Raw genomic sequence first — 12402 nt, forward strand, 5'->3', positions numbered from 1 at the left:
ATCAAAGAACAAACGGGGAGAGAGCGTTCAACCACAAAACTTACTGCACTGTACAATGTTTCAGCTCTGTGTGCTGACATCGCCGACAAATTCACGGTTTTGCGGTTGATTAGAATTCGCCAAACGTCATCACCGTCCGCTTCCGTTGATAAAATGGTTTTCCTCGTTCACTAAAAGGCGCTTTGAATGTCCTCAGTAAAATCTACTTCGGCAGTTGAAGAGAAAGCGTGATCTAACTAGAAAGTTTGGAGAAACGATCAACGCGAAAAAACGTGCTTAGTTCAGTTGAGAGGCGAAAGGTTACTCTTATTTCATCAAAAAAAATCTCCTTTGTATCCAAGGGTGCACAACTCGGTTCTCTTTTGACATTGGATCGCAATAGAGCCGACGTTTCACGGCACGCGAATGGACGTCATGTCGGGGCATCGTCGAGCCCTGCTGATGATAATAACATTACTATCTGGTTGTCTCATTTTGGCTGACGGTTATTTAAATATCGAAGGTGAGTGACAATTAACCGGCACTCTTAGAAAAAGTGATACGAAAAATCTAAGTAAGCACATGCCACTGTTATGCGAATTTTCACGTCGTGATTCCTGCATTATGGGCGTTGGTTTCATGCTTTATTCGAACATCCCAACAAGGATGCAAAATTCCCATCGAGCGTTTTTCTGAAACATTCCAACAACCACTCTACAAACTTGCTAAATATGTTTATAAGAAGATAAGAGATAATCCGAATTTTTGCACAAAGCAGAAAATTTTTCGAAAATAACGCTTTTCACAACTATTGATACGATCGGAACTGAACATTTCCACCAGAAAAACACTTGTGTTAGAATGATCAATAGTTCGAGATTTTCTACAAGAATTCATCAGACATATATAATCAATATTAAGTACGTAATTATGAAATACAAATTATAAATTTCAACCGTTACGCATCAAACTTCACCTTCAAATAATTCACCGAGAGAAAAGATTTACAACGTTTCACCAGAATTCCGGAAAACATTACCATTCTGAAAGTTCCGAAACGCGGTAAACGTTGGCACACGCGAGTCCTGAACACTCAGATAATGCTGATAGTGCGCTACTTTGTTTTGAAAATATGAGAAGTTACAGAAATTCATAGTTGAGAATAGGCGAAACAGACATCGAGGTCTGAGAAATGTTCCTGGATTAAATCGTACGACTCTTACAATTAAATGGTAGACCGAACATCCAAATTAATCACGTGTTGTTGATCCCTTAAGACGAATCCCTGAAACGAATGAAGAGGTGAATATCATCCTGCTCCACTAATTTAAGATTAGCGATACTGTGAGAATCCACAAGGATCCTGACCAGCAGATAATCATCTTTGACGGACGTTGAGAACTATAAAGACTTTTAGCCGTCTTTCAGGCGCTACGGGTCAGATATCAGCCAGAGATTAGCACGTTACAGAACGAACGGTAGTAACGATCACGCTTGTATTGCCCTGGCGCCAGATGCGCAGGATATTTCTCTCGAGTGAAATAATGTACAGAGCGCAATTGGCAGCGAAAGAGTAACAGTGATATTTCGCTTGAAATAAGTATTCATATTGACAACAATATAATACAGTTTGACGTGCGATAAGGGCGGAAAGTAGGCGATGCATGAACAAGTGGCGTTTGCGGCACGAGTCGAGGGCAAGTGATCCGAATGGTCTTGAAAACTTCGTATTTTTAACGAGCATCCTCCGAATGTCGAACATCATTTTATTATTCTTTGAGAGACATTTTCATTACTTCGGACGAATCGGAAAGCAAATAAATCAACGTATTAGACAGAAATTGTTCCTTGTACTTTATAACAGGAAAATAGAATCCTATTTATTTAACACAACGTCGGAGTTAAAATCCTTATTGTTAGTCATGAGATTATTTACTGTTAAATTGTAGACTCTTGAGTCAATCTTCGTGTATTTTGTAAAGGTATATCGTATATCGTACATCCACTTTTGGGTCAACCTTTGTACGTGTTCCACACGTTTATCGTAAATTTTTCATTACGTAAATCTTGTACATCGGCCACTTTCAAACCACAAATGATTCTCTTGCTGCTCTACCTTTGTTAAGTGTTACTGTGAATAATCGTCAACGACTAGCGTCGTTACACGCCAGACAAATATATAACAGTCGGATTTTGACAACAATTCGCAGGTACAATAAACTTGTATATTCCGTCCAATTCTTCTTTCTGTACCCCTGGAAATTCAGATTCTCCCTTCTCTGGGTCCCCAAACGTACCTCCCTGTGAGTATAGTCTAATTGTTATTCGTTTATCATTATTTATTAGCCGATTGAGCTTAATCATTATTTGGTTTTGTTAATTTCGATAATTAACTGGCGCCCTCTGCAATAATTTATTCTGAGCCTCGACGGGAACTGACCCAGGTTGCGTCGAGTGGAAGCGATTGAGAACTAAACAACGATTGACACAAGATTTATCGGATTGAGTTCGATAGTTGCCACAAAAGCAAAGGGAGTAAATCGCTTTTGTCTTGACTTATAACTCTGTGAGTTTGAATCAGTGAATATTTACTGTTGTGTATTTTCTGGTAGGACCGGAATAAGGACGGGTTGAGAAATAAAATGTACACCGGACGTAATTGTTCAGTAAGTTTCATCTATTTATTCTACAGGTAACCATAAACGATTAGGGGGTTTGTACGCGTCCAGTGCCAAGGTTGGACTGACTGTTGATGTATTAATTTCTCCTTCGCCAGCTTATTACCAATACTAGTCTGATATGTACGTTTACATTGCTTTACAGTAGTGATCGCTTTTGAGTATATCGTAACATTTACTGATTCCCGATTATGAGTATACCGCTGTCAAAAACCAATGAATATACGAGTACACCGACTCGGTGACTTTTCACTAATTTTTTACTGATTTCCAGTCTATGTACACTAGACTGGGCCAAAAAAATTGACTATTTTTTTTTTTGAAAAATGTATTGAGAATATCATTCAGTATGGCAAAAAAAAAAATTTCATGAAATTTTAAGCCCTTAATATTAACTTTAAGAGGTCTATCATCGCTATTTTTGATTTTTAGTAATAATTTGATGTTTTACGTCAGAACTGTCGAAATATTGAAGTGAAAAAATTTATGTTCACTTATCCCTCTATAAAATTAAATTCCCTACAAAAAAGGTCTGATTATAGATTTTTGTCAGACAAGCCGTTTCCGAGTAATTAAACTTAATAAATTGATATAATTTCTCGAGAATTTCTCGAGAATTAATCGATTTTTTTTTTGCCATACTGAATGATATTCTCAATATATTTTTCAAAAAAAAAAATAGTCAATTTTTTTGGCCCAGTCTAATGTACACTGAATTCTTCGGTGGTGAATTTATAATTGAGAATCAGTGAAATATCATTGATTTAAATTCAGAGTGTAGAAAAATGGTCAAGTTCTCATCCTATAGTTTTTTTTTTTCTTAGTGAAATACGGTTCATAACGCAAAGAAGGCGTGCTCGTTTGCGGTGATGTCTTTTTCAATCCAGAGACGTGTCCAATTGAAAATGAACAAACGTGACATTTATTTTAATGTTTGGAAATTTATATCGCGAACATAATCACGTGAATGTAAGATGAACATCAAAAATTTGATAATTACGTCTCACCAACTAAAAACAAAGGTTTGAAGAAAAATCCGAAAAGTAAGAATTTCCGAGGGTCAGCCGCCAAGACATCAGTTGGTATGCGCAACCTCACCAAATCATTGTAATTTTTCCATACTTTTCGGCCAGGTCAAATATTTAATAATGTTTTATATATATATATAAAATATGTATAATAATATTATGCAAAATATATAATATATAATATTTTTCACCTTGAAAAAGTTTGGGCGAGTCCAGGGGAGCCAGCAGCTCTAACATGCGGCCTGCTGGGATCTTTCGCTAACTTTGGGTGGCGAAAAGTCGCCGGGCAGCCGACAAGCGAAGAGAACTTGAGGAAACTCACCAAAACTTGGCGCTTCAACGAGACGTATTCAAGAATGGGTCTGTATTTCACAAACGTCTTGGAAGAAGACGACGGAATTTACGAATGCTGGGCAAAAGATCACAAAAACTTGACTAAACGCAGTGAGCGTAGATTAGTTGTCCATCCCGTGGTATCATTAGAGCAGATTTCTGTCGCTGCTTTGGATGCAAGTAGGATTGGTGTCACATGGAGTTTCTTAGGCTATCTTGGCAGTCAATATGAGAAGTTTGACATACAAATCCAGAAAAACGGTTCACTTGAATGGCATCTAGTGTATGCAAGAACGACTCCCACCTTCGATCGTGTCTTTGTTGCAACAGCGTGTAATCCAGACACAGCCTACTGGTTTAAATTTACTCTGATATTCAAAGCAAACATTGGGATGCATGTTTTTTCGAGGTGGACAAAGACTTCTAAGAAAGGTATAAGTATAGCAGATTCTGTGTTATCGTAATCTTATACTCTGGGTTAAACTGCTCTCAGAAACTGTGCTTATTTTTTGCATCCGAAATCGTTTCAAAGATTTCCTATTGTTCCGCAAAAGAAAAGGCAACGACTACAGCGAGTAAAAGTAATTGTTAGGCATGGGAAAAGAATATTGTGAGACCAGTGATTTTTTTGAATGAAAAAGTAGTACTTGATTCGTTGAATAACAGTGATGAGTTGAAAAAATTGCATTGTTGTATGAAACGCCGCATATTTCAAACAGCTAAGAAATACGCACCTCGAGTAGTTGATTTCTCCGAAGAGATGAATTTAGTGAATCTGGCACATTCTTTCTACGCGAATAGTATAGAAGATGTCCATTAAATATGTATACAAATAAATGAAATATTTAGTTCTTGTCACTATATATGTTGAAATATGTGCAAAACCCATTCTGTATTTATTTGAGGTGATTCGCTTAGAATGAGTCTTTCTGCAGATCCTGTATACGTACCACTCGTTTCGGTTAAGGAAACGTCTGTCGATTCAATAACGATTGAATGGTCGAAGCCACCGAGGGAGATTGAAAGTATTTTAAACTTTTATCGAGTGTGGATGTACAAGACAGGCATCAGTGGTGAAAAACACATGGAGAAGATGTCATGGACTAAAAAAAAAAAATATGTGAAATTCGAGAATCTGACAACTTCAGTCTCTTACAAATTTAAGTTGGATGTGTGCTCCGGTTATGACCGTGATCGACAACTTTACCCCTCTTCCTGGTCGGAAGACGTCGTGCCGAAAGACAGAGGTATTGATACTACATTAACGGATATGCATTTGTGAGGGAAGAGATGATGAAACTTGGAATTTCCAGACCCGAAATTCACCCCGGATGTTTCGGTAATCGAAACGGGTGTCGCTTCAATAACGATTGCGTGGAATGCACCGCCGACGGACTTGCAAGACCGCGTTTATTACTATAAATTAGCGTTGAGCACTGAAAACTTGACCAACAAATCACTGTACGTGAACAAAACCGAGAATTCCCACAAATTCGAAGATCTTCTGGTGAACAAAACTCATCGATTCAAAGTAGCAGCCTGCAGCGATTACAAAACGCAATGCGGTAATTGGAGCGAGGAAAAAGAAGCTTTTACGTACATCACAAGTATGGGTAATATGGAGAACTGATAGAATTTATGTGTAAATATGAATAAAATTCGACCTCACTCGCTTCTTTTGATATTTGCCAATCATCGTGGTGTTTGTGTAACTAAACCTGCAAAATGAATAACATTTTTTCTATCTTTCGCTCATCCTAAGCTGCCAAGTTCCAATTGCAACTCGTTTACATCTGTGCGGAACGATAATTGCAGTTTTCAGCGAATCCTATGCCCAAAGTCGGGGTGTATGAGAAAAGGTATTCGTTCGATGTGATACACGTATCATAGATTTAATAACGTTATCGCATTTCCAGATTCCAGAAGTGGGGTACAAGATGAAACATGGCTGATTACGGGAGCAATTGCTACTCTACTCGTCATCGTCGTTGTAACGATAGCGGCTTGGAACTTTCGCAGAAAGGTACTTATACCCTGATGAATTCAGTCTTGGCCTTCGTGCCACAGTAAACGGTCCGATTTATCGACATGGGAAACGTTGTTGCACAGGCATTGAAACGAAAGTTGATCAAAGCAAGACTAGAGTACTTCAATTTCGGGGCCCCGATTCCTCTGGATCCAGAATTGGCTGTGAGCGATCAGGCCGAGTTACTGCCGTACAACAAGAAATGGGAATTCCCGCGGGATTTCTTGAAACTTGGTAACGCGCTACTTTATTTCTTCTCCGGTAGTGAATAGTAATAATCCGTTTCGACGAATCCTATCGAGATGGGCACCATTCAGCTTCCGATAATGAGATGGGCCGAATGAGTATGTCGAAAGGTATTTTTTGTGTTCAATCCACATGACTAGGCCAATTATATTGTTTCTGCCAGAAATCGATTTATTCAGCGAATTACACTTTTTGCCAGAAGATTGGCGAACCGATTGCGGCCGCGAGTAAAATGTCTACTCTGTAAACTGCGCCGGGTCAAGGCGGTCGATGTTGCGAATTATATCATAAGCAAATTAGCATCTTGTCGTGAATATCTAGGATTTGACGAGTTGAATGAGTCAAAGAATAAGTGTTGAGAATCAGTAATCGCACCTCGAACTTTCCGCCTGTTGGATCCTCTCACATCACGTGTTCAATCGGCATTCGGGCACCTGGATTATCTTCAGTCCTCTCTGTTAATCGATAGAGTTTGATTCACTCTTACGATTAGCGAATCTTCCGATTTAGATTCATGTATCAACTTTTTGTATTTTGCCACCTCACGGGAACGTTTCTCAAGAACGGACCACCGTCGCAGGATTATCTCGATTTCTTTACGAGTGACGGTAGCTCATTGCTGCATAGTGAAAATGTTATTTAGGTATATGCCAATATTACAGACCAATGAACGTTATTCGTTCCTTGTGTCAAATCACGGGAAAAATGTAAAAGCGGAATTAATATAATTTATCCGTTCTTACTTTTTGCGTACAAGTTTCCAATAGCGGAATTGCCACACTTGATCAACGCTTATTTCCTTGTGTACAATACCCGAGAACACTTAAAATTGGGCTCGATCCTCAACACCAAACACAATAAGTTTCGTCATCATGGGTGAGAATCGGTTTATAAGCTTGTCCAATTCCTGAGTGAATGAAGTAATATTTACCAATTATCGCACGTAAATTGCTTGCGATATTTACAAAACCTGTGGATTACTTTCAGCGTCCTGGTGAGGAATTTTCATCGCTCTCCGCATTCCGTGTTACATGAATCACTGATATTGCTCGAAGAAATTGGCGCCCATCATTCATTGGTAAAACTCACAAGTGCACGATCGTTGCTGTGTCAAAATATGGCGTGTAGCCGTCTGTATTTTCATCTTCAGATTCACTGCGTCACTAATTGAATTGAACACTGTAAAAAAAATGAGGTGTGGACTTCCATAGAATGGTTTTGGCATCGACCTAACAATATCCGAGCTTCAAATTCGTAATCAATCACAAAAATTGTTCTATAGTCGTCCACAGCGGACACTATTGGTCAACTCGAAGACTGCTCATTTATTGCAGTAAATAATATGCGGGATTATTTTTTTGACTTACACAACAACGCGACTTATTTGAAAAATCAAGGTTATATTACGTTCGGTTACGTCCTTCAACCATCTATTACCTCACATTTCCTCAGCGACTGTATTCCAGAAGTCTTCAACTATTATGACATTGTCGATGCGTTGATAGATGTATCGATCAGTTTGCCAACGAAATGGAATAAAACTAATCAAAATCCGACCATTGACTGACTTAGAGAGAAAATCAAAACTTGGGTGGGGTGCCACGAACCCAGGCGTGGGAAGTTTAATGTCTCGAAAAATCGAGTATGACCTCCGAGAATTAAGTATGAATAGGCTCTACTGTTTCATTCAAAAGTTGGGGAAATTCTAGAAAATTACTGATTGGAAAACCTCCGGCAATGTTATTTGCGCCAGCGATAGTGAACACAACCTTTTCAATATATAACAGAAACAAATCTGAGCAAATTCGAACATCCGATACCGAAATGTAGGAAATTTCAGAAGAGATTTTTTGATTGCAGTGTTCCATACTAATAAAGTCTGTCTTTGATCCAATTCACACGTTCATATGCTAATATTGCTACCTGACTAGATCCCCGTAAGTTTTTTAAACAATAGAAAAATGTTCAGTATTATAATATAATTGAAGCGTGTAAATGTAATTGTAGATGAACATCAGCTGTTACATCGTAGTTACAAAAATCTGTTTTCATCAAATCTGAGAATCACTATAATTCGTGAAATTCTATCCACGTGATCTGAGGAGATCTCCGAGAGATCTTTACGGCTAACACAATAGACAGAAAAATATCAGTATTAAGTCAGGGGACACTTTTATTCCTGACTTCAATTCATCGAGTTGATGTTTTTGCAAAAAAGTTTCAGGTCATTTCGCCATGCTTATGCGATTCAGAGTCTTTTTGCAAAACGCAACATGCTCCGTTGAAGTTTTTCCAAGTATACCTAATCGGTGGTTCGCATGCATGCTGTTAACCTTTCAGACGAAGTATTAGGAAGCGGTGCATTCGGCGTAGTGAGGAAGGCACAGGCAAAGACGATCTGCCCACGCGAAACAGTCACGACAGTTGCGGTCAAGACGGTTCGACCGACGGCCAACCTGAACTGCATGAAGGCCCTTCTTCGCGAACTCAGGATTCTCGTTTACTTGGGTCAACATCTGAACATTGTCAACCTTCTCGGCGCGTGCACAAAAAATATTGATTTGGGTGAGTCGATTCGCGTAATTTAAATTAAGTTCGTTCTCACACCATACGGCGTTATGGATACTGACACTCACGCATTCCGTTGGATGTCGATAGGCGAACTCTTGGTCATCGTCGAATACTGCCGGTACGGGAATTTACACGACTACTTGGTACGACGCAGAGTCAACTTCATCGATCAATTGAACGATTCCGGAGAAGAAATATGCGTTTCGGCTGCCCGTGAAGACGCGATCAAGGTCGATGACGTTGGGTAAGTCGCCCTGGCCTCCAATACTGACATGAATTTTGGTTACCTTCGACTCATCTTTATCGCATCTTTGTGTACTTATTTATCCCATGACATTATGGTGGTATTGAAATGACTCGTCGGATGATAGTCAAAACTAGAGTTCAAATCACTTGTGATCGATTGATGCCACGAAAAATATCGTAACTTGTTACAAGGTTATCAAGTTATCCCGCTGCAACCGATTCTCCGTTAATCTCCTGATATTAGCCATCACCATCGGAACTACTACGCTCATGTGAATAGAGTTTGCGAAAACAAGTGTATTAATTCTCGATCTAGACTGTCCATTATTTTTATTGTGTTATGCTTGCAGTACAAACACGGACAAACGTTTCGACGGCGATTCGACAATAGTCAACTGCTCGAATAACGTTACTTCCAAGTCTACGGATGCTGGAGTGGTCGACTGTTCCCCGAGTGTCAGTTTAACGGAACTCAACGCGCCGTTGAAGTATCCAGGTGATCGGACGGATTTCAACTCAAGGCCGACGAGCACGCACGACTTGGTGTGTTGGGCTTGGCAGGTTTCTTGTGGCATGCAGTATCTCGGCGCGAAAAAGGTAGAAAGATACTCGCAAGTTTAATCTTCTTGCGTCAGTAATTCCCAATACTGACACAGCTCACTCGTGGTCTTTTTCGCTAGTCTTCTTCGGACACAAAATCAGTGATGTTAGTCGGCATGTAAAATGGAGTTGAAACTTAATCGTGTTTCAGATCATACACGGTGACTTGGCAACGAGAAATATACTTCTTGCCGATGACAACGTGGTAAAGATCTGTGACTTTGGTTTGTCAAAGTCTCTTCGGGAAGAAGAGAATCAGAAGAGCACGGAGAATGGTCCTCTCCCCGTCAAGTGGATGGCCATCGAGTCGCTCAGGGATCGAGTGTTTTCTACCAAATCGGACGTCTGGTCTTTCGGCGTCGTTTTGTGGGAACTGTTTTCTTTGGCGAGAACTCCTTATCCCCTGATAAGACCTGAGGATATGTGCCGAAAACTAGCCGAAGGTTATCGTATGGAGAAACCGCCGTACGCGCCGAGAAGCATGTGAGTGGCAAGCGTCGATTTCACCCGAATCATCAACGAACGAACTCTTCAACACGTAGAGATGTTTTTAACCACCTTTTCTCACCTCCATTCTAGTTACCAAATGATGCTTCGTTGCTGGAAAGCGGAGCCGTCGGAACGACCGTCGTTCGAAAAGCTGACCATCAACATAGCCGAGCTGATTGAAGAGCAGGTGAAAACGGTATGCTCGATATTTTGCAAAAGATTCATCATTCTTAGGTATTCAAACGTGACTTAGACGCGGTCCATGAAATCACTGATTCAACTTTAGTCGCCCGTGAAATTTGCAAGTATATCATCCATCATCTGCATACATTGTAGAGATCAATATACATATATATGTATATATTAGAATGTTTCGCGTTCAAATAATATTTGATTTACCCACGGACGTATGCAAAAAATGCTTGCTGCTGGTCTGAAGAGAAGCCGCAAAGAGGCTGAGTACTATGGTTCCCATTTCAGGGTGCGCAAATACAATTATTTTCAAAAAACGAAGAATATATATTAGCAAATCTTTGACACGTATTATCTGTTTCGAATTTTAGGAAGAAATGTCTTACCGCATTTTTTGCGACCCTCGTATATCACCATTTCTCAGTTATGCGCTTCAGATAATATTTTCGGGCTGTAATGTACTTTTTTTGTGCAATAGAAAAAGATAAAACGTGTTTAAGGTTTGCTAATATCTGCTTTTCACTTACTCTGAAAAATCATTTTCACATACCTTAATCAAAACTTGTGCTACTGTACTCACTTAAAACTTCTTTTCTGATCAAAAGCAAGCATCATTTCTATGCGGCTGTAGTAAAATTGGAAATTTTTGAAATGTTAAACATCCTAACATGTACATATAAAACAGTAATATGTGCATTACAGAATGATTTTGTTTTTACGTTGCATGATATTTCGCCGCGACGTTGACATGAAAACACGTTTCAGTTTTATCTGGACCTGGGCAATCCGTACACCAAGATTTACGCTGATATCTGGAAACGCGAGAGAGAGACTGCGATAAGCGCGGAAGAATCGGGCACCATCGGAGAAGATTCACAATGAAATGAGTACGATCCACCCATCGGATGTCGATTTATGGTTACTTGCCCGGGCATGTCACGATGCTCAGCGCGCAAAGATACAATTTTGTCGAAGCGACAATTGCGCGTAACAATGAACTCGATACACGGAGCTTACTTTTAATATTTGCAAACTGTTTTTATATCTCACTAATTCGTTTTTTTTCAAGCTGCAAGTTTCTTCTTTATTCAGTAGTTACCAAATGTGAGTCTAGTTTTCAGAAATACACCGTAAAGAAGCACATCAGACAAATCACGTGATACATGGTGAATGACATGATTTTCATTAGGAGAGTTTACAAAAGTGTGCCACGAATTGGTATTGTGTACAATGAAAAATATTGGAACAATCACGATGACAAAGTTTGTTAGCAATGAAAAAAAACATACAAAAAGCAAACATCTCTTAATTATCATTTTGATCGAACGATCTTCGAATCGCAGTCGATTTACCGGAAATGAACGTGGATTTTCCTTCTCTTGGTTAAGCTTGTATAGACAGGAACTGAGCCTTTGTAGTAAGAGTGTCGCATTCAACTTTCGTTGATCTTGATGATTCGGGATGTGGACGCGAATCGAACTACTTGCTAAAGTCTTTTCTGATAGAATGTCGATAAAACAATGGACGATAATCAGGGGCTTGTTAATTAATTTGACTCGAATTTCAAATCAAATACAAGGTCAAAGGGTTTATTTAAAATAAATGGATCAGAACACAGTAACAAAAGTTAGTTCAGAATACATGATCAGAAACAAAAGTCAAAGGTAGTTATTTTGAAATGCATCAATTGACAAAAGACAAAGTTGGTAATTACCGGTATAAAATTATTTCACTTACGCACTTTGAGTTTCCAAGTAAGAAATGCTTCACCAAGAGGTCAAGATTCAGAACTTTTCTAAGAAGATTCGAAATAAGGATTCAAAGTATCTCGTAGAGTTGATCAACTGTTGCACAAGTAGATTTTTCAGAACTATTCTGGTAGATAGATCTCTTCGAAGAGACTCATTCTATTCGAGCACAATGTTCCTATTGGCGTTTGGTTTGTGATTTAAAGAATCTACCGACTCATTGATTGGCTCTGCTCAATTTCAAGGAAGTTGGGCCAACTAGGAAA

At 39.2% G+C, this 12402-nt stretch overlaps 1 protein-coding gene across 1 annotated transcript; it reads left to right on the forward strand.

Moving 5' to 3' along the window:
- The first annotated feature begins 203 nt into the window (after positions 1–203).
- LOC124306260 (mast/stem cell growth factor receptor Kit-like) lies at positions 204–11806 on the forward strand. Its single transcript, XM_046766752.1, has 12 exons — positions 204–502; positions 3887–4450; positions 4954–5265; positions 5332–5631; positions 5935–6041; positions 6128–6278; positions 8631–8855; positions 8949–9105; positions 9458–9704; positions 9859–10190; positions 10287–10392; positions 11154–11806. Exons 1-12 carry the CDS (start codon positions 406–408, stop codon positions 11268–11270), a joined length of 2715 nt encoding a protein of 904 aa, XP_046622708.1. The 5' UTR covers positions 204–405; the 3' UTR covers positions 11271–11806.
- The last annotated feature ends 596 nt before the right edge of the window (positions 11807–12402 follow it).

The sequence above is a fragment of the Neodiprion virginianus genome, chromosome 5 (assembly GCF_021901495.1).
Source record: "Neodiprion virginianus isolate iyNeoVirg1 chromosome 5, iyNeoVirg1.1, whole genome shotgun sequence".
Classification (NCBI taxonomy): domain Eukaryota; kingdom Metazoa; phylum Arthropoda; class Insecta; order Hymenoptera; family Diprionidae; genus Neodiprion; species Neodiprion virginianus.

Excerpts from the sequence above, each read along its gene's own strand:
- LOC124306260 (XM_046766752.1), top strand. The coding sequence starts at position 406 with ATGGACGTCATGTCGGGGCATCGTCGAGCCCTGCTGATGATAATAACA. Across the intron at positions 503-3,886 it reads CGGTTATTTAAATATCGAAG|TTTGGGCGAGTCCAGGGGAG; the intron begins GTGAGTGACAAT and ends ACCTTGAAAAAG. Across the intron at positions 5,632-5,934 it reads TACGTACATCACAAGTATGG|ATTCCAGAAGTGGGGTACAA; the intron begins GTAATATGGAGA and ends TCGCATTTCCAG.